Source organism: Manacus candei, unplaced genomic scaffold, assembly GCF_025592945.1.
Source record: "Manacus candei isolate 608988 ecotype Guabito, Panama unplaced genomic scaffold, ASM2559294v1 h1tg000041l, whole genome shotgun sequence".
In the NCBI taxonomy this organism is placed as follows: domain Eukaryota; kingdom Metazoa; phylum Chordata; class Aves; order Passeriformes; family Pipridae; genus Manacus; species Manacus candei.
The window spans coordinates 6,445,085-6,467,312 of NW_026138089.1; the positions used below are offsets into that span (position 1 = coordinate 6,445,085).

The window sequence follows — 22,228 nt, forward strand, 5'->3', positions numbered from 1 at the left end:
TTTGGTGCTACAGGATTTCCAGTATTCCTCAGCAGAGTGTCATGTACACATGCATCAGGAGAAGTTTGCACTGGGAGAAGCTTCCCAGAGAGGGATGGGAACACATGTACAAGGAAAACTCAAGATGTAAGAACAGTCAGTGGCACAGTGAAAAAGAGAGATCAGGTTTTAGAAGCATCTTTCAAATAAAAGAAGTAAAGAGCATCTCCCAAGATGCCCCTGCCTTATTTCATCTCCCTCCTTTGATTAATCCTACACTTTCCTGCCCTGGCTGTGGATTACCTGTAACCTTTCCTATCATCCTTCTCTCATCTTCATTGCCAATGACTTACCACTGTATTGCCTATCTTCTCTTGCTGGACCTACCCCCACAAGGTACCTCCCTTCCTCTCCCCTCTCTTTGCAAGTGCTGACGACTCTCCTCATTTCACAGAAGATACAGTCCTTTAGATTAGAAAATCCTGCTTCTCTGCTCGAGTGCATAATTTGAAACCTATGGCTGATGTCACCTTTGAATATTCAGCTCTAAATTGCCGCAAATTTGTAACACTGGAGATCAGCTGGGGCAGGAAAGAAGGAAGGAAGGAGAAAGAGAAAGGAAAGGAAGGGGAAGGGGAGGGGAGGGAAAGGGAAGGAGAGGGGAGGGAGGGGAGGAAGGAAGGAAAAGAAGGAAGGAGGAGAAAGAAAAGAAAGAAAGAAAGAAGGAAAGAAAGAAAGAAGGAAAGAAAGGAAGAAAAAGAAAAGAAAGAAAAAGAAAGAACAGATATCTGTGCATAGAAGTGTAGGCAGAGTTTAAGCTCTCTGCACTGGTGCAACCTGTCTCCTCTCTGAGCATAGCACTGAAGAGCTTGGGTGTGCGTACATGGATCCGCCTGGAGATATCCTATGTCTTCCCTTTCCTGCATATATCTGCCTGGACATATCCCATATCTCCTCTTGCCTGTATGGATCCTCCTGGACATATCCTGTGTCTCCCCTTGTCACGTGGCACTGCAGGACAAAGCAAGAAATGTAGCCTTTCCTGTTTACTAACTTGGGTGTGGTACATCAACTGCTCCTGGCCCTAATATTAGAAAAACAATTGGAATTGGGCCACAGGATGTGTAGCTACTCTCTGTGCTTGGTCAGTTAGATGTTTACAAATATTTCCTGCAATATCACTCTAATTCAGCTCATAACCGATATTTCAATCCCCCCTGTTCAGGTGCAGGAACACTGCAGTGAATATTTACCCTCTTTCTTAGCAAGCAGACAAGCGATTTTGAACAGTTGTATTTTTGAACACTGTTGTACTTTGCACTCAGTTTAAATAATAAACATTTGTCAAGTCTGGCCGTCTCTAAAACCATGGATAGTTTAAGGGAGGAACATTTCCAATGTTTTGATTATCATTTAATGAGCATATTTACTTACAGTGTAATCAATTTGAAGGAGTAAGAATTGCTCAGACATCCGGGTTTGAGTTTTTTTCAAGATTTTTGGTTGCTAATTTATTTTTCTGTTGGTCTTTCAAGGTAAACAAGAAATACATTTATGAAATGTATATCCTAATATAATTACAGAAAAGTGTACTCATTTCTAGAAAAGCTTATGCTGTCAATGTCATATTTATTAGCTGGTAATATTGGGATAAATCAATATGAAAAAGTTCATACAGTATAAAGATCTACAGTCAAAACCAGAGTATGGGAGTTTAGGGGGGTGGAATTTTACTATGCTTTGTAGCATAACTACTTGTGCTTTGTTGGTGCTTAAGCACAGTCAGGTAATCCTGTATCCTGAGGGTACTTTGCACTCACCTTTAAAATCCATGAAAGAATACTGAATTTACAGAGGGCTACACACAGAGCTGCGAAGTTAAGCATGTGCAGGTTAATGGTCTGAAAATTTACTGTAAGATAGATAGCTCTGTAAAGATTTGTAATAAATGAGCGTGCCAGATGAGGCCTGATCTCAAATGTTAAATATGATTTTCTATTTTAGTGAATTGTCATTGAGGCTTTCATGGAAGAGTACATCCCAAGCAGGCATCTAAATGAAAAGTCATCATCTAAAAAGTCAAACAACTTTTCCAGTTATAAGAAATGCCATAGAAAGAAAATGAAATAAAAATAAAAGAGAAAGCAAAAAAGAATGGCTAAGCAAGATCACTGGATATGAGTTTTGCAAATCTTCAATATTTAAAAAATGTATACGAATTAAAAAAAATATATTGGTAATTATCAGCTTTCAGACAAGTATATTTCATCTAAGATATCCACATTAAAAACATTTCAGCAAGGAGAGCCAAGACACTTGTATTGCAGGGTAATATTGGAGATGCTTGAAATTTGCAATACAAAACCAATCTTTCTGGGACATTCAGTGAACAGATGTTCAGAGAGTCTGCTGCTTGGAGTAGTTACAAATCAAAACCATGTGAGAAATATTATAGTTGCTCATGTCTGCAGGAAGGACAGATTCTCCTTTGTGGATTTTTTTTAAGTGTCAACTCTAGTAATCCTTGATCCTATAGATTCAGGAAAATCCTAATATCTTACCCTGAGAAAACTCAGCAGAGATATGCCAATGGAAAGTAATTTAGTTACCAGTATTCCTACTGTAAAAAAAAATAGAAAAGAAAACAAAGCCAACCAACCAAACAAAACCTCCAAAAAAACCCCAAAATTTTGAGAAGCAGAATTTCTGAAATGTGTCTTTCCCCCATTTCTCTCTTTTCTGGATACTTGGGTGCCCACAGACTGTCCCCTCTAGGAGCACTAATTTTGGTCTGTCTCTACCTTCACAACAGTGACAGAAATCCTTAGTAAAAAAGTTCTCCTCTGAAGGCTTGAAGGCATTGGCATTAGCTTTTAATTGGTGCAGTCACTCAAGCCAGTGCACAGCAATCTCATAACATTATTGAAACATTTTTTTCTTCCTTCATAGATCTTTCAGGGTTTTTTTTCTTGCTTTCTGCAGTCCAGTGGTTACTGATGGAAAATAATCAGCCTGTTGATTCTTCGTTCCTTTCTGGAAGTTCTGTTCTGAGCTATGTTTTGCTCAAATTCAAAAACTACTTGCTTGTAGCTTCTCTGGATCATCTGTATAATTCAGGATTGTATATTACTGGGATACAAAGCACTATAGCTGCCATAGCAGCTATTAGTCAAACCCTATGTTATCAGTTAAATTAAAATTGAGAAAAATCTTTATGCTCAGGGAGATGAAATTACATCCAGTTGGCAAGGCAGCTATATTAAACCAGATACCAATCTCAGCAGAACCAGAATTAATTAGGAGTAATCAAAATCTACTTCTGACTGAAGAGAGTGATTTTTTTAATGATTATATATTTTCTTATCTTTATGTTTGAACCTTTAAGATTATGATCACTTTTTAAATGTTACTTTGGTTTGATAACTGAAAATTATATCTGAGGATAGATGCCATTGTACTAGAGCTGTTCTGGATAACACATCTTACACAAAAATAAATATTGAGACTAAGAAATAAAATGCCTCAAAATTAGGAAATGTCACAAAGAAGAAGCCTACACAACATTATTTCTGTCCTGTTATATGCACAAAGGCTGAAAAGAGAAAGGTAAAAATAAATTCCTTAATATTCAGCTATATTTGCTAAATAGTGATGGGATGTACCAGATTATCTGCTATGTGGTAAATGTGACCTAATTCTGTAAAAATATGCATAGGCACAGAGCTGCACTTTCTTTATGATTAAATGATTATGAGAAAACTCTTAACAATAAGAAGAGGTGAAAGTACAAATCATGGTAACTCATCTTTTAAACCAGAACTCTCCCCACAAGGTCGCAGGATATAGTTGGTGAAATAAAGGCCAAAAGTTTGCAATGTGTCTGCTCTCACAAACCTCTGGAGTGCTGTAGTAGGTTCAGCAAGCAGCTTATATACAGTCTGGTCTGACTTCTAAGGGTATGGTGGATTTTTAACCATATGCCTAAATACAGCTTACTCGTACTTCCACAATACTAAAATATCAGCAAGGGGAAAAAAAGTCATCTTTTGCAACACTTTTGCACATCTGTGCAAATTTAAATAACCATGCAGCCAGTGAGGTAAGAATAAGGGCCACAGTTGCTGCAGCAAACTCTACTCTGTAATTGAATCAGTGTATGTGGATCTTAGCTCTCAAATTAGATGAAATGCAGACTTATGTATAGCTGTGCTGACTATATTGGTTTCCTTGTCAGTAAATACCAACATACTGCACTAATGACAGGGCTGGTCTGTAATGAAATTCCTCACAGTAAAGAACAGTTCTATGTTAAAGAAAGGGGAATATAGAGGGGGGAAAAGCTCAGCTGCTTCGTTTTTTTTAATACTGCTCAAGACATTAATTGCAGAAAATGAGGCACCTAAAAATATCTGAATATTGATTTCCTCACAGTGCTGATGTTATCAGTTATGCTCATTTCTCTCCAGGGTGTCTGTTTGCCCAGTTCTGTTGGTCTTTTACTTCTGCATCACAGCAGAAGCTGAGGGTGTTACTGCCTTCCAGTATTAGTTGGTAAACAGATGCTTTTCAAAGCAACAGCTGCACTTCCACAAAAAACTTTAATTTTCATTTACAATTTTACAGTGAGATGAAGCAGCTGGAATGCTTTGGAGACAAAGGAGCTCATGAAAAATTCACTTGACACCTTTATACTGAAGTACGTGTGTCTTCATTAAATAAAATTGCCTTCTGTCAAGGGCAGTGAGAGGGTTTTCAGAGGAAGGCAAAGTTGTTTCCACTTGAGACCCCAGAGAATGACAGTTGGTGGCAAGGTGGAAATTAATGTCAGTATCATTTTGCAACTTTTTGTTTATCATTAGCTTTTAGATAATTTCAATATAAAAATCACTTCAATACTCTGGAAAGTAATGCAAAGTAAAAAAAATTCAGCAGGTATGTAGATTACAAATGTTTATGACCAGTGAAAAAGAACAGATTATGCCTGTTTACACATATGGCTAAAATCACATACTGCAGCATACAAGGTATTTAATCCATTTTTTAGTATGAGGTGGTGCTGGCTGCTCTCCTGAGTGATGACTGGGGTTCCTCCCAGAGCAGGCTCAGAGGTGGTTCAGCTCCTTATCTGTGGGTTTCCAGCACCTGCTGGAGCAGAGTTTTGTTAGGATCCAGCCAGATCTTTGGCATTCTTGCCCCCCAACACACTCACATACAAGGCAGAGCATAAACTGCAGGCACTTAGCATCCTTGTGCTCTCTCACTGGCAGCATCATGAGAGATGCCACTTCAGTTAATTGCTGCAGAGCAGGAGTGCCAATTTGGCTCTGGCTGGCACAGGATGAGGATGGAAGCGTGGAGTCTTTCTCTTGAAGGTAGAGAAGGCTGCGGGGATCTGAAGTGAGGTCAGAGCCTGCAGCTCTCCTCCAAAATACCTGCCTGCTCAGACCCAGTAATGTCTCAGCTTTCAAGCAAGCTCCTGAAGCTCACGTAGCAAGTAAATATTACTGTTGGCAGGTGTAAGGGAGCAGGCAAATGTCTTAATTGGGTAGTAAATGTTGCATTTAGTAAATTGCACAGACAGAAAAGCTGGGACAAGGCCTGCAGCAAAGAAGAACCTGAATTACCAACAGAAGAGACACAGACCTTCAGTCAGGGTCTGCCAAGAGGGAGAATATGAAGGAAGTCATATCAAGGTGTTCTGAAAGAAATGGAAAAGTTTTCAGGAGCAGCTTGAGAAGTAACAGTGAATTACCTCCTTCCACCTGGGGAAGCTGCAAACAAATCTGAAGTAAAGGTTGAAAATCTGCAGGCTAGTTCTTCAGAGGAACTCTATGTGTGCACAACAATTACTACAGAAATAGGAATGTTTTGTTAATGTTTTATTACTCACCAGCAAAGTTGAATATACTAATGCAGAAAAAGGCAGTCTTTTCCCACACATCATTTGAGAATAATCCTGTGTCAGTAAGTCCCCCGGGGAGAGGATGTAAAATCCACCTTACCAAATAGTTTTTGATATCCAGTTACCCTTGATGAACATGTAGAGAGCTTGACCACTAAAAGTACTGAATAAAATAGAGTATGTGTCTGTACTGCAATCGGGATGTGACTGCAGCTTGCAGGGACAGTCTGGAGTGAATTTCTGGGCAGATGATTTGGAGAAAGATCTTTCAGCATCTCGGTATGGCCAGCCACAAATGTTTACCTGGATTCTTAAATGAACTTTGCAGTCTGTAGTGACCTACATGTATCCCTTCTTATGGTGTCCCTAGCCAGCCTCAAGCTGGCTTCAGTGTATCTACTTAGGTTATATTATGTCTTTGTCTTTAGAGTGGAGATGCCATGAGCCCTGTGACCACAGATGGTCCCACAGCTGGTGAAGGAAAGGTGAATACTGTGGATGCTGTGACTATAGCACTACTAAAAGTTTCCCACTAAGTATTTTTTCACATTTCCAGCCTCAATGGTGTGTACTTGTGAATATTACAAATAGCTGCAGCCTTCTAGACAAAGCTATTGTATTAAAAAGAGAAATTACTCTCTACCCCAGTTAGATACAAGAAGCAGAGCTGTTCACACCTGAGAAGCTTTTGGCCAGCTTTAATGAGAGCTCTTCTGCTTGCAGACACTTTTTGATTACAGTGCATCACTGCTATTTTGAGTCAGCCTGAGTTTGGTGCACTGTGAAGAATTTTGCTCACAGTGATTCAGCTGCAGTGTTGTTAGCAGCTTTAGCATGGGCAGTGCTGCCAGCAGAAACCTCAGGAGCAAGGATAACTGGCACGATACTGAGAGCAATACAAAGCTGTTGACAAATACAGCTTTTAGTACCACTGACTCTGCTAAGCAAGGGTGGAACACCTCCTGCAGCTTGCACTCAAGCACAAGTGCAAAGTCATTCCTTGGGTTTTCAGATTGTCTGGCTGAAGGAAAGAACACTCTGGGAGGCTGCTGAGTGATGCTGTCTGGCTATGTTCCCATGCTAAAAATACAGTGGAAGATAACTGCTAGTCTTTTCAGAGTTTTCCTCCTCAGTTTTCTGTGGCTTTTATGCTGTGTATATATAGTGCTGAATGGGAAATAGAGCACCTCATTTTTTCACTGAACCTCAAAATTTCTTTGGTCTAGTGCCTTTTTGTGGTGATTGTTTTTGCTCCTAGCTACAGTTCTGTGAAGGTGTTTCACGGACCTAACATGGTATCAATTACAATTTATTAAATCCTAAGGCATACTTTACACATTCTTTTATCTCTCATTGAGAACAACTGACAATTTATGGGACAAAAAATTAGCACCTGTTAAATTTTGGAATCAGTAAACTTCCAGCTTTGCATTCTCTGTGCAGACCTTCTGACTCAACATTTTGAAAGCTGCATTTCAAGGCAAATATCAAATAGTTAATCCTTTTCGATATGGAAGAAAAGCCAAACTTCTCCCTAAACTATCTCCTGAATGACTAATGGCCATACTTCTGGAACAGATGTAAGTGAGCAGCATATCTATTCTGAACACTCTTATCAGCACTTCCAGGGGGTTTTGTAAAGGATGACAAAAAGCTGTGGTACAATAATTACTGTGATGGCAGATTAGAATTCCAAGGCTTGTGTGCTTTTTCATTTCAGAAACAGTCGCAGTGATTTAAGAGGCCGCCAGTCCTTACTCTCCTCACTGCCCAGACCCAGTTATGTTTTCCAAACCTCTTACAAGGAATGTCTATGTGACTCTAAGCCAATATGATATGAAATCTAGAAGCTCAGCATCAACTGCCTCCCACAGTAATTTGGGTTCTGTTACTAAACTACTAGATTTCACAGCAAACTAGATGAAGGACCATTTTGCTTTACTGATTCCATAGAGGAGGACATGGAAAATGTGTCTGTGTTCACTTCTGGCAAAAGGACAATAACAAAGAGCTGGTCAATAACAATTTATATTGTTGCATGTGTATTGTTGAATGTGTATCTAAGACCTACTCTACAATTTTGCAAAACAGAAGGGAATAAATGCAGAGTTAAACTCTGCAGCTGGTCACCAAGTTAGTTACTGCACAAACATTTTATAAGTGCTGTGTAACTTTAGTGATTACTAACTGTTTGCAAGCCACTTAAATAAACCTAATCAAATAAACTAAACCTTTGTAAGAGTCATAAAAGAAAAACTACTCCCTTTGGCTCCACAGTCCTTCGTTACTTGGCTAGATGCATTTGTTGAGAACAGAGCTCCAAGCCAGGATAAAAAAACATATTCCAGATGACACAATATTTTCCATCAGGCTATGTTTCAGAGGTAGATCTCTTTCATATTAGTGATTTCTGTCTTGTGACTAAAATTTGTTGGAATTTGAACTGAGTACTCTTTATTTTCAGAGACAATGAGTGTCAGTTTGAAATGATGAATAACCTATCATAATGGAAAAAGTGTCAAAACCTAGTGTGCTTAATGTTAGGAGAAAATAATGAAGTATCGATTTTAAAGTGTCATTATCAACATTTCTTCATGTGCACTAAAAGTGGAGAACTTGGTATGAAAGGTTTCATTTTATTCTGCAGCTGACCTAACATCTGCACCCCTGATTATATCCAGCAAGAAGAAACAGTTTGGAATATGTATTTGCAAGGCTTACATTATTCATCATTAAAGTGTTTTTGTACCCTTAGTGACCTGCTGAAAGAATTCTGAGTTTGAATGCTTCTTTTGGGGGGCTTGTTTTTTTTTTTTAGTTTTGCCAATAAAAAGTAATACTTCTTCATTTAAGCTTTGTATCTTTTTATAAGCTGAGAGGCATTGACTCACCTTGTTCTTTGGGATACTGAGAGAAACACTGGTTAGAAAGCAGGAGTAGTAGCCTCGGGTCAAAGGCAAGTATCCAGGCATGTGAAAAAACCTTCAGTTGACTTAATTGCAGAGTGATAATTAGTTACACTCAAATGATGGCCCTTGAGGTAATGCACTGGAGAGTAACTCTGGCATGCAGTGCCAAGTTTTCTGGGGCCATAGCCCTGGATCTTCAGTCTAGTATGCTCATATGTACTGCGAGTTTCTTTACAGCAAATGGCAGAGAAACGTTTTTTGCAATTTCAGTGGCTGTGTAACAGAAACGTTAGAATTGGTCTGGATGGAAATGTGCACACAAAAGCACCAGCAGAAACAATGGAGCAAAGCAGCAAAGCTGTAGCACAGTGGAAGAGCCATTCCTCTTCCTGTTATCTCAGCACTGAGAGAGACCATAGTCATGAAGATATGTGAAATGAAGAAACAAACAGAACAGGCTGCAATCCTGTTGACAATTTATGGAGGATAAAATAAACAAGGTTGTGAAGCAAAAATATTGACCCATAGTAACTGTTGATGCCTAGAGAGTATAAAAACCTGTCCAAACGAAATTTATCATCTCTAATGAAGAGGAACTCAAGAGATGTAGTGAGGACCTGAAAGCTATTTGCTGTTGCCATCCATATGACATAGAGGTGATCCTGGCAAAATTGATCAGGCGTGCATGTGTCCTAGTGCTTGAAAGTATGGGGGCATGAGAGTGTGAATGGGTAGAATCAGCTTACTTAGGAGATTGTAAATTAAAATAATGTTCTGCCTGCCAAAGGTCTTTCATTGTACTAACAACCTACAAGGACCGTGTATCTCCTGTTGTGTAATACTTTGCTATAGACTTACTTAACAGGTTTGCTGTTGTCTTGAGCTGAATGGTCCAGAAATTCTGATTCTGTTTTCACAACACTTCATTCAGATATTTCAAATTTGGGTAACTGGGGGCAAATGGAGGTTTCCCAATATAAATAGCAAGTCAAACTTAGTTAATGGTTTTGAAAGCGAAATCTGATGAATTTGGGTAGAAATGTATGGCATGATTGCTTATGCAGAGTAAGAGTTGGCTCTGGTAACTCTGTTAATCCCTTGCAAATCAATATCCTGAATTGGTGTGGTCAGTTCAGATGATATCATACAGCTGTGTATAGCAAAATGGCACAGAAATTATTTCACAGTTCATCCTTCAGCAAACAAACTGTAACTCAGGACATCACAAAAAACAGCATCTTTTAGCTATGAAATGTGTTTTTTCCACGTTCCTTTGCTTATTCTTTTCATTTCTGTTTCTTTTTGGGGAGAAAAGGACAATTTGGTGGAAGGCAATGCGCACACATGCACATACCCAGATATTTCCTATCTTTAAAATATATCTAGAAATGTAGCCAATTTCCCACTTCCACAGAACTCCACAGCATTTTCTGGAGTAAAGCTTAGTTAGATATGGCTTCACCCAGCTGCCAGCGCAGATATACTGTGAGTGCTTCTAGCCTTCACTTTCCCATGACAAAAACAGTTTGCAGAATGCTGTAACCCTTATGAGTATTTCAGCATTACTCTATGCAATCAACCACAGGTCAGTTGCTGTACAGTTTATTCACTAATTTTTGTAAGGAGTCTTCTTTTCTTTTAGCTCAACAGCAACACCTGTGCCAAAAAGAAGTTTGTTTTTCCTTCTCTTTTAACACAAATTCCCTCTGCTAGTAAGAATTTCTGAAGTGGTTGAACATGATCCTGTTAGCAGGAGACTGGTGAAAGACCCATTGGAAGTCTGTGCCTTATGCAGAAAGATCACTTAGTAGGCATTACCAAGGTCCTGCTGCATTCTAAATGCAAAGAAATGAGAATCCTGAATAGTATTGCACCTTCTTGTATGGCACCAACTCCCAAATCAGCTCACTGCCCAGCACTTGCAAGATTTCAGTATCAGCAGATGATTGCTCACTTTCCTCTGAGACAGTATGTACTATGGAACTACTTCAGGCTTCCTGCAAGCTGCTGTTACCCCAGAAAAAAAAAAGAGGGACAAGCTGATGTCTGAAAAAAACCCAGGCATTACGGCATATTATTACATGCTGCCCTACCCCACTCAGAAAAGGTCTTTACACAGACTTAATTTTATATTGTTATGTGAACAACACACACATGCCATTATCAGTTACTTAGAAAAATACTACTTAAATATAATGTATTTTGAGTATTCTCTTATATTAAAATAGCTTTATTGTCTTCATGCCACATTTTTAAGTCCTTCTAAGAATGAATTACAAGTGTGGTGTGAATCCTGTGAAATGGTGTTTAGTATTCTTTTATCCTTTCTTAAGAGGAGGGTTCTGTGCTTTTAATTGTGGCATTACTTTTTTGTTTTTCCTTGCTACTAAATGCCCACATTGCTACTTATTTGTATTGTATTACAAAAGCTTTGTTGAATAAATGTGCCTGGGATTTGTGGTGAAAGGTGGTGAAATTTATTGCCCTTAATTCTTGTGGGAGTTCAGTCCCAATGAAACTGGGATTATTCTGTGACCACCCTCTCTGACCACCTACCATCTCCTACATTTATAAACCTTAAGACACAGCACTACAGGAGAGGCTGTGGGTAGCTGTACCAGTCCAAGGAAAAGTCTGAGGGAAGAACGAGGTTTCACCTCTCTGGGGCCCTCTTTTTCCTTGTGGTTGATTGTCAGAGTGTGCTACATTACCCTTTAACAACTCGTGGTAAATTCCTCCCTTCCCTTTCCCTGAGTGTGTGGAGACAGCGAAATGTTTCCACATTTCAGTCCACCAGCTCAGCTCTTTGTGTTCCCCATGATAACAGAATATTTCTCTTCTGAACTCTTCTGTGGGATCTGAGAGCGTGCTAGGCCTTAATAAAACACACACAAGATCAACAGTATACTGCCCCCAGATATTTCCATTGCGGAGCCAAGTAAGTGCGGCGGACAGACTGATGAATGACTCCATGGCCACACATGGGAAAGAAGGAAAAGTGTTTCCAAATGTTCAGTTCAAACCTGTAGCATATTTTTTAAAACTCTCACATTTCAATTCAAAATCCCCTGAGACAGAATTTTTGACCTTCACTGTCTTTAACTGTGTGCTTCCATATGTCCCACTGCCAAAATGCTGAGTAGGCATTTGAGATTTACCTTCAATACATCATTTGAGCTTACAAGATGCTTACTGTGGATCCAGAAACTTTGTCCTGAAATATGTGCAATTTCACTGCAAATACTAAGTAAAGTCTATAATGCTACCTGAGCAAATGCCACTGAAGCATTACAGATAATTGGATATGAACATGTTTAAGAAATAGAAGCAAAGAGCACTTGAAAGTCTACCCAAAAGCTGTATTCCTTTCAGCAAAAAAAATCAAATTAACAAGTTAATTTATGTCTACCACTAGCAAGTAATACCATGCAACAGGAGTGGATCTGTAAAGTAAAACAATTGGTTTTGAGGACTTTGACTCCATGCTAAATATATTTGTGGGAGTGGTAATTATTTTAGATTATCTTTTATCTGGTTCTGTATATCTACCCCCTTCACTAGCAGATGGAACATATTTCTGATTTAGTTTCACTCAAGAAGGATCCAATTCATGTGCTCAGTGACCAGTCTGCGTTGTAAACCAATGTGCTCCAATGGAGACAATCAGAAGGCTTGCTTTGAAAGCTCAGTCCTGGTCCAAACTGAAATGTTGATGTTAGCCCCAGAAGACTTACAATCAGGGCTCTGAAGTAACTCTTTTGGGAGGTAGTTAATTAAAAAAAAAATTATCTGAAAAGTTATCTATCCTTTTTTTTTTCCTACTTACTCGTTTCATCTAGGCACAGCTCTCCCATAAGCATTCACAAAGCCACTTTGTGTCTCTTTCAAATTCAAATTTCAGATTCAAATTCTCTATTTTCTCTGCTGCCAGGGAGGTTGCAACCATGAGAACTGGTTATTTTGCTCATCAATAATTATAATCTTGCACAGTCCCGTCTTCCTGTATCCAACTATCTTGTTCTCAAAATCTAAGAGTAAGACAAATCTCCAGGTCAGTAACTGGCATCTTCCTACAGTGCAGAGCGCTGGCAGAATGGGGTGCTGACCTATGGCTGTGGTATACAGATGTAACAGTAACACACAACTAATAAGAGAGCATTCTGGCATCCAACATCTGCAACTGTGTCACTCCTCCAAAAAAGAAACAGGGTTATTCATACCCTCCTTAACCTCCCATGTGCAATGGGCTCTTAAAGCCAGAGAGACCCAAAAATGACTTCTCATATGGTATCACGTGGTTTGTACTTGTATCCCTAAGCTTCAGCAAAAAACAGGTCCTTCTTAAGAACCAGGGCAGCAGTGTTATGTTAAAAGTCATCAGCGCTTTACTGTTCCCCCACTGCACCTCACAGCGGAGAATCAAGGAAAACCACAAAACAGTAAAGCCAAACGTTAGCATTCTGGGCATTTGGCTAGAAACCTGAGCTTGTATTAGCAGTCATCAGTTCTGATTCCCTAAATTACTTTGGCCAAGTTGCTTTGGCGCTGTTTACATTAGATTTCCAGTTGTATGGAGAAATAGTTCAAATATGAATGCTTAGATTTTTCTAAAGCCCCTAGTGTTAGGGATTTCCTCAGTTGATGGATGCTTAGTCTTGGATACCTTTTAAAGAGGCTCTCTGCAGTATCTCAAATCACAAGATGCTTTTAAAATTCAGGTTTTATTTAATTTGATCCAGTTGTGCTGCCTCTCAGCAAAGGAACAATTTTGTTAAAATCTTTTCCTTTAAAAAACTCTTTGAAGAATATTTTAAATGCATGTCAAATAAGGTCTTAATGGTGTCCTATGACACTGGGAGTTCCTGTACTCATATTTACCTCAGTTGTCTCCCCCTGAAGTCCCAATTATATATCCTGCTTATACCAGTAACTAAGTAGAAATTTTAAAGCTTTCCTCCCATGCCAGTAAATGAAAGCATGTGAATGGAGTTTTCAACCTTCTTTCTCAAATTCTTCATCTGCAGGAGACACACAAGTGGCAGAGAGACAATACTACTAGCTGGCTGTTCAGGGAATGCTCCAGATGCAGCAGTGAACCAGCAGTAGAGTGCAAACATTGACTTGCCATGGCCTGTGGTGCAGTCTCACGATTGGTGCAACCTAATCTGAAACCAGAACCTCAATGGAGCCATCTCTGCTCTTGCCCATGGCCATGTGCTCCCCTTGGCACAGGTTTAAGACCAGGAAGACATGCAAGGAGTATGCTCAGCTTGATCCTCAGAGGCTGAAAAACAACTCTACTAAAAAAAAATAAATCGTCTAGGCTGGGGATCTGACTCAGCTCCTCACTGACCTTGTGGTTGTTAGGGCTGGGCAAGGCAGGGACAGAGAGTGGCGAGCAAGAGGGGAGACCAGGTCTACTCCTTTTAACATTTTTATGGTCTTAGATTGGTTTAAACTGTTCATTAAAACACACTCTGAAACATATTGCAAAATGGCATTAATAGTATTGAAATGGCCCCCGAGGGATATCAGACAGACTGCTAATTGCAAGGTATGTTCAAGTACAGTACTGACTTGTCAGGGCAGTGTCACTATCTTTTTTTCTCCTATTTCTAATCACATGGCTATGCCACTTTAGCTGCAGATACTGCTGGAGTAATTAGCAGAAAGAGCAGAAAAGTTTATTTTTTGGGTACGGTAAGATGCTTGGGTACCCACCAGTTTTAGAACTGACTGCAGAAATGTAAACAGGCACCAACTTGTTCTCAGCAGATCCTCTATCTGCCTGCTCCTTCTTTCCTTACATGACGTCTGTAACATGCTGTGAACCCACAGTTCCTCTGGCCCCAGCCTCTGCCTCCCAAAGTAAAAAGCTGCACAGACGTCTGATGTAGCATATATCCAGTAATACACATTCTGCAGGACTATGGTTCTCAGTATTTAAAAGCTTTGGAAAGAAGACAACATATAAAAATCAAGATCTCTGGAGCTTCCAAAGACTACACATGAGGGTGTTCTGCCCTAACAACTGAGTAAATCAAACAGCACAAACAAAAATCTTCATTACCACAGAAACTGATCAGTGAGCTGAAAGAGCTTGGCATGGTTCCTGTCTCAGTGGATTCACCTCTGAGATATCCAGAACCTCAAAGATAATGCTGTTATTAATTGCTTCAACTCTCAAAAGAGTTAAGAGTGAAGAACAAAAAAGGAAACCATATGGTGACCTCTCAGAGAAGTCTCTGAAAAAGAAGACCAGGCAGTTCAGGTGGGGAGAGACATTCCTGGAGATTAGAAGGCAAGAGCAGAGATCATTTTCCTTCATTGAATTCTTGAAGAGGCTTTTAAGCCCTAGAGTGGAAGTTGAAGAGGAAATGGATTATAATAAACAACTCCCTTTCACCTTCTTTGGCACAGAAGGCTTAGGCTTTCCTGTGCTTCACGATGCTTCAGCACATCATTGAGAGCAGCAGTTTGCCTCGACTCCTTTCCATATAACTGAAAACAGCAGCTTCTGGATTACAGTTTCCTCTGATTCCTGTGACCCAGACACAGGCTTGGAACTATCAAATTCCTGCTCCCCAAGTTCCTCCAAGATCAGAAGGAGGGAGGCCAGGGCAACAAGCAATGAGAAGCTCCATTGAGCTAAATCCTGGAAGCTTCAGAAGTCCGATGTCTCCTTCCATTTTATTGAAAATCTTCCTGTTGGCACTCATTTAAGTGTTTGTACTTCTAAGAAAATAAATTGTTTGTTGTACAGATTTGCACATCTGCAACTTCTATCAAAAAGCCAAATTATTTTCTGCTGAGCAAAATACTCTCTGCCATTTCTTTTTATATCCCTACAGGTCTGCAAACTCCTCATATGGGCAATAACCTGTCCAGGCCAGAGCCTGCCAAACTACAGCAGACTATACAATGACAACACACATTCAAAATACATAGCATGCAAACCAGTACATATTGCAGTACTGTTTCATAAGATGACCTGTTAAAAACTACTCACACATTCCCCTGGCCTTCTGTAATTCAACCAGTTCCTCTACTCTGTGCAAAATTAATAAAAGTGTGCCAAGAAAGTTATGCAAATGTTGATATCTATTTCTCAAATCAGTTACAGGCCATTCTGTATGGCATTATTTTTAAAAAAAGCATAGAAAATGCTAAAGAAATGCCATGCAGCACAGAAATAGCCCAGCAAGCCCAGTTGTTGAAGGAATATTGCCTTGTCCATGCAAACAACAAAAAAGTATTCAGCAGGGTTGGATTTATTAGTCTTTGCTTAGTGCAGTGTTAATGTTACCTCAGGAGGGGAAGGAGGGGTTTGTTATATGAGAACAAGCTTAGTTTGTACCTTACAGCATCAAAGGCAAAACACTGTATATTTCTGAATATTGAAGGAATGTACAAGACTGCTATAGAATTTCTTCTCCTTTGCAGCATGAAGTTCAATGCAATCTGCAGTGGTTAGCTGGAAGTGTGACAAACAGTGCTAGTTATCCGAAACTTCCAGCTCATGATTTCCTGCTACAGCACCTCAATGTGACCACCTAGAAGGTGCAAGTGGAGTATTTATCTACAATGCCGGATAAAATCCCAGTGTGCCATGCCTTCCCTTAAGTACTGACATTCCTACAAATGCACTTTGTTCATTGCAAAGTGAAAGATGTCATTTGCACATGGCTATGCAGCCCACAGATGTTGCACATCAGGATAAAACACAGCCACGGCTATTTAGAAGTGAACCATCAGAGATGTGCTGTCATTAGACAGATCCCAAACTGCATGTCACAGAGAACAAGTCCAAGACACTGATACAGCTCAAGATTTTTTGTGACAGCAGGGTATTTTTTGGGTGTTATTGATACCGGGGAGATGATAATTGCTGGGTACATACAAAGAAATATTGGGTGAGCAGTGGGGAAAATAAACATGGTCATATCTCAAGAAATTCTGAGTGGATGTTTGCATCAGCTAAACTGAGGTGTGCTTTTCTTATCTACGTTTGATGAAAATGATGCTTTATTCCAAACAGGCTACTGAGACTATGCAATGATAGCAGATATATTGGAGAATAATAAATGTTGAGGCTGCTACTTTACTTTTGCAATGGGCAATTTTGAGTTTTTGTGCAAACTTAATTTCCTTTATACAGTTTTCTGACTGAGATGGTCATTCACAGTAATACCTACACCTCCTTGCTGAGTTGTGCTACAAACATCCATCAGCTCTGCATAATGTGTAAAAGACGTAAGTAACAGCAAGCCAGCTGATTCTTTGCAGAGTAATAAATCAGCATACTTGTCTTCAAGCTGAAATTAACAAGTGCATATAATTCTTCATAAGTATATCTGGCAGTTTGAAGCATGATGCAGCACATACAATTGAGGATGGAGGATGTGGTGGTTTGTTACTGAAATGAAAACGCAATATTTCATGCTTAGGTTTGAAAGAAGTATAGCTTAACAAAAATAAAGCTTATGATTCAAGTCACTCTTTTACTTCAAAAGTAATTTGTGGTACATTTTACACATACTGCAAGTGATGAACAACAGCCTTGGATAATTGCTTTCCTTAAAGAGTGTGGTCATCAAAGGATATGTTTTAGATGTGTGGTCACAGATGTGACCAGGCTGATGAATTGCAAATAACCAACATAAGAGACGATGTTGTGCTGTCTTTGATAGATGTAGTGTTATAAATTATCTTTTCCATGACAATCTCAACAGGAGAAGAGCACTTAATAACAAGATTTTCGGTGCGCGGATTTAAATGAAAAGAAAATGTGGTTGCATGCGAATGTAATTGTTAACTGTGCTGGTCACTTACCAGCTATTTTGACAGCTAGGCAAGACAGGTTTTGTTCACCAAAGCTAGTACTAGTTCTGGAAGCCTATTATAATCCAACTCGATTTCCAGATCCTAAATAGAGTCTGCAAAAATTTGTGGAGGGTTGGGGAGTAATTCTTCACTTATAGTTCAGCTAAGCCCTACATGATGTCATTGAAGGGTAATTTCATCCATCATTTTTCAAAATTAATTCACATTTTCTCCATCATATTCCAGGTAAGCTGTGGTTACAAGTACTGTTTACAGCAAAAGGACTAACAGCATCCCACCCAAACGTTCACACATGCTTCATCTTTCAAGGGGCCATGTAAAATCACCCTTCAGTGAGAGCTAACAGAGGTCACTTAAAGCCAGGAAGCATGACAGAGATTTCCTTTGTCCAGTATCTGAGGTTTAAGTGATCAACTCTCTGTAAAAACATACAGGCTCCAGAAGGTTCTGTCTTCACTCTCAAATGTTTTAGAAAGGCCTCAGCACTTTGTAGGAGTAGATGCATACTTGGCAGCAAATTCCAAAGCAACTAGTAAGCATTGCCAAAGGGAAGCTGATGCCACATCTGGCATGACCAAGGCCCTGTGTCTGTGTTAACACACTCAGTCATGTACTCCTATGGAGCTGATTCTTGTACAGCTCCCAAGTAATTTAACAGGATTCTCATTTTGAATAGGTAAGCCATGCATAGGTTTAATTGTAATTTGTGCAGGTTAAGGATAAGATTAATATATAGTTATTTAACTTCACTGGAAGATTTCTATTTTTTAACATGCTGGCCAGAAAAGCAATGTTGGGGAAAGTTTCCTGTTGGAGGAGCTGGCTGCCTTCCTCAGCCTTTTTTCCCAATTCCCATGCTACAGCCTTTGGCTGCTATTGCCAGCCTCAGATTCTCCTACACATAAACATTTCCCATAACTGGATTCCTTGTTTGAAAAACTGGAGACCAGACCCTAGAAGGCTCAGCCCATGAAGAGTGTTCTCACAGAGGGGAAATTAAAATTTAATGCCAGCTATTATTTGGCTGTTTCCCTCTCTCTCCTGCCACTATCTCTAGTTGAGCACAGTAAGCCCCACTACAGAGCTGATTTCCTCCCCTTCTGGGACTCCAGGCATATGAGCCTCAGTGATACAGGATTCATCTCGGTCAGTTTAATACTGAAACAAGAATTCATTTTAAGACTGTAAGTCACAATATGGCAAGAAAACACTTGCAATTTGGAGACAGAAAGTTCCTTAGAATTTTTAGGGGCATTTGGGACAATCTAACCTGATTCCTAACTACTTCTATTTCCATTATTATGCTGGAAAGTGTAATTAGTGGCCAGAAAGATTTACCCTGGTTAAGGCTGTTACCTGTGGCAAGCACTGGTCACTTAAGCTGAATTGAAAGCAGTTAAATTAAATCATAGAATCAGAGAATGATAGAATGGTTTGGGTCGGAAGGGACCTTAAAGATCATGTAGTTCCAAACCCCTCTGCCATGGGCAGGGACAACTCCCACTAGACCAGGTTGCTCAGAGTTCCATCCAGCTGACCTTGAACACCTGGTCTTCTCTCTAGTGATAGCTGAAAGGAGAGATCAGCAAGGCTGGGTAGGTGTGGTGGTAAGGCTGTATGTTTGATTTGTCCGGGGGTAAGGTTGTATGTTTGATTTGTACATGGCTGCTCAAACGTGTCACTCGCCACAGTATGAGACACCACCACTGACCCTGTTAGAGAGCGACAGAATTTAAAACCCTGGTACACTGAGTGATACTGCATGTCTGAGGGTTCAGTAATGCAGTTCAGCACCTTCCATGCCACAACTGCAACTAAAAAATAGTTTAAACCTACATTTCTTCCAGAAAATTAAGCAACATTCAGCGCCATTGCTGAAAAGCAGTAACTGCTCAGCTGTGGCCTCTGGAACCATATTTACTTATAGATTTACTTATCTGCTCTAGTGGAAGGTTCTGTCCTCATGATCATGATGAATAAGCTGATCTTTAAAGTCTCTTCCAACCATTCTATGATACCATGATTCCATAATTTCTAGTTGCGAAGTGGGACCAATATCTAAGTTTTTAATATGATTTAGGGCTTATTACCTAAGACATAGCTAATACAGGTGCCCTCGGCGGCGCTGCTTTACCCACAGCCCCACCTTGCGGCCACAGCGCGGCAGGGCCGGGCCGCCTTCGCCTTCCCGCGGCCCGCCCGGCCCCTCCTCGGCCCCTCCTCGGCCCCTCCTCGGCCCCTCCTCGGCCCCTCCTCGGCCCCTCCTCGGCCCCTCCTCGGCCCCTCCTCGGCCCCTCCTCGGCCCCTCCTCGGCCGCTCCGCTCCGCCCCAGCGCGGCGGCCCCGCCGGGGGCCGGGGATCTCGGGGCGGGGCAGGGGCGGTCCCCCGGCACCACCGCCTCCCTCCCGCCTCCCGACAGTGTTTGCAGGGGTTCCTCAGCTCCCGCCCGCTCTGCTCTGCTCCTTCCCTTCCCGCCTCCTCCGCTCCCTCGCCGCCCGCCTCCTCAGCTCCCTTCCCGCCCGCGTCCTCCTGCGCTGACCTGGCGGCGCTGGGTCTCACCCGACATGGCGAGCAAGGACGGTAGGAGACCTCTCCCTCCTCCCCCGTCCGTGTCCCCGGCCGGGCCGTGGTGTGAGGGTGCGTGTGCGCGGGGGTGGCGGAGCTGGGGCGCTCCGGGATTCCTCCCGAGGAGCTTCCGCGGGGGTGGAGCGGCTGGACTTTTCCTGCCGCCAGCCGCCCTCGAGGGCCCTGCGGGACCCCTGCTCCTGCCCCGTCCCCGCCCTGGGGTGGCCCGGGCCGGGGCGGCACCCCCCTTCTCCCCTCTCCGTGCCTCAGCTCATCCCTTCCCTTTCCGCAGTGCTGGAGGACACGGTCGAGGAGCGCGTAATCAGCGAGGAGTACAAGATCTGGAAGAAAAACACCCCCTTCTTGTACGACCTGGTGATGACACACGCCCTGGAGTGGCCCAGCCTCACGGTGCAGTGGTTGCCTGATGTGACCAGGTGAGAGAAGGGAAAAGAGGCCGGAGAAGTGCCCGGGAGGCGCAGAGCTCAGCGGGAGCTGAGTCTGTGCAGCTCCTTGTTCCACTGCGCCTTTTCTGTTAACCGTGTCTGCTGAGTAACATGAGGGTAAAATCCAGGCCAGATCAGAATAATTTGGGTTAGGCTACCCTTTGTGAGCTTGTAACACTTTATTTTATTTACAACTTTAAAAACCCCTTTGGTATGCAGAAGCATTGAGGAAAAAAGTCACAAGCTGATACTTCACAGAACTCTAGTTTAGCCTAGCAGAAGGTGTTGTGAGGTGTGAACAGAGAAATCTTTCTCAGTTTATTGCTAAATAAGAGATCTAGCACTCATATGTAGTTAATTCTTATCAGAGAAATCTATCTACTAAATTAGCTTGTTCTTGAAGACCATTTTTCGTCCTGTGCTACAGATTACTATTCTATCTAAGCTATAGTATACTTTTTAAGTCTGGACTAGTCTATTATTCTAAAACTGAATCTTCAAGTCTAGCTTTTGTCCCTGGTTCATTGTTGACTTCACACATACTAAGTTTACCATCCTTCCACCTCCCTTGAAAATCGTGGGCTCACGGGTTAATTTCTTAAAGAATCGTGAACATGGGGATAGAATCTGTTCATGTGCCAGCCACGATAGAACTTAAATTGTTGCAATAACCACTTAGGGCTTCGCTGAGGTAGTGGACAAGGACTGGGTCCCGTGTGGTAGTGTAGACTGGATGCAGCTAGGCTTTAAAATATCTTCTGTGTAAACTTCTTGCAATTACCAGAGGATGGTCTCTTTCTTCTATAAAATTCCATCTTATATATGTGATGTTTTACTTGGTGGTTAGATGATCACTTAGTTTAGTATACCAGAATGTTTGGAGATGATGATGATAAGTGAGCTAACTATTTGTGGCATGGAGAAAATGAAGTGGGGATTTGAGGGTGTGGGGCCCTTATGCGGAACACTTCTGCTTGCCTCATATTTTGCAGATTGACTTAATATTCAGTTTAAAACCTGGTATTTCCAATTATCCAGTTTCAAAATATGTAAGCCATTTAAGGCAAGGACTGCCTCTTTGTATGGCACCTGACATGATGGGACACCTGTTCCTGATGCAAGTAAGTGCATGTGCATTGCGTGTTTCTTGTGTTGTTTTGTATTTTTGCCCCTCTACACTTGGAAGTGGTGTAGTAATGCCTGGTGGTATTAAAACATTGTGGTTTATAATTGCCCAAATGATTCCTGAATACTTGGATTCAGGCAACATAATTAGTTTGTTGCTTTCAAGAATGCAGAAATTGCTTGAGTTTGACTGCTCAGATTTTTACTTTCAGAGATAAATGACACTGTCCATCAGCCTGTTATTTTTAATTAAATGTTGCATTTAACCACCAGAAGAGAAATTTTATTCTAGTTAAGTAGGATTTGTACAGTATTAAAAAATGAGTGTCTGAAATAAAATAACTGGTAAAAGCTTCTAAGAGAAGTAACTAAAATAGGTTGCTACTTGTCCCCTCAATATTTGTGTTTTATGAAAAGTCGTACCGGTTGTTTTCTAAATCAATACTGTGAGACTGCTA

At 41.0% G+C, this 22,228-nt stretch overlaps 1 protein-coding gene and 1 long non-coding RNA gene across 2 annotated transcripts in view; one reads left to right on the forward strand and one right to left on the reverse strand.

Annotated features, from left to right (window-relative positions):
* Nucleotides 1-20,471, reverse strand: LOC127474392 (uncharacterized). Its single transcript, XR_007905835.1, has 3 exons — nucleotides 20,174-20,471; nucleotides 14,553-14,740; nucleotides 1-118 (listed from the first exon to the last, which is right to left on the reverse strand). It is a non-coding gene; the product is annotated as an uncharacterized LOC127474392 (long non-coding RNA).
* Nucleotides 20,064-22,228, forward strand: part of RBBP7 (RB binding protein 7, chromatin remodeling factor) — an 8,308-nt gene continuing 6,143 nt past the window's right edge. The window contains exons 1-2 of the mRNA XM_051795044.1: nucleotides 20,064-20,214; nucleotides 20,492-20,636. Coding sequence (XP_051651004.1) covers nucleotides 20,199-20,214; nucleotides 20,492-20,636 — 161 coding nt within the window. The 5' untranslated portion in view covers nucleotides 20,064-20,198. The remainder of the gene's footprint in view (nucleotides 20,215-20,491; nucleotides 20,637-22,228) is intronic.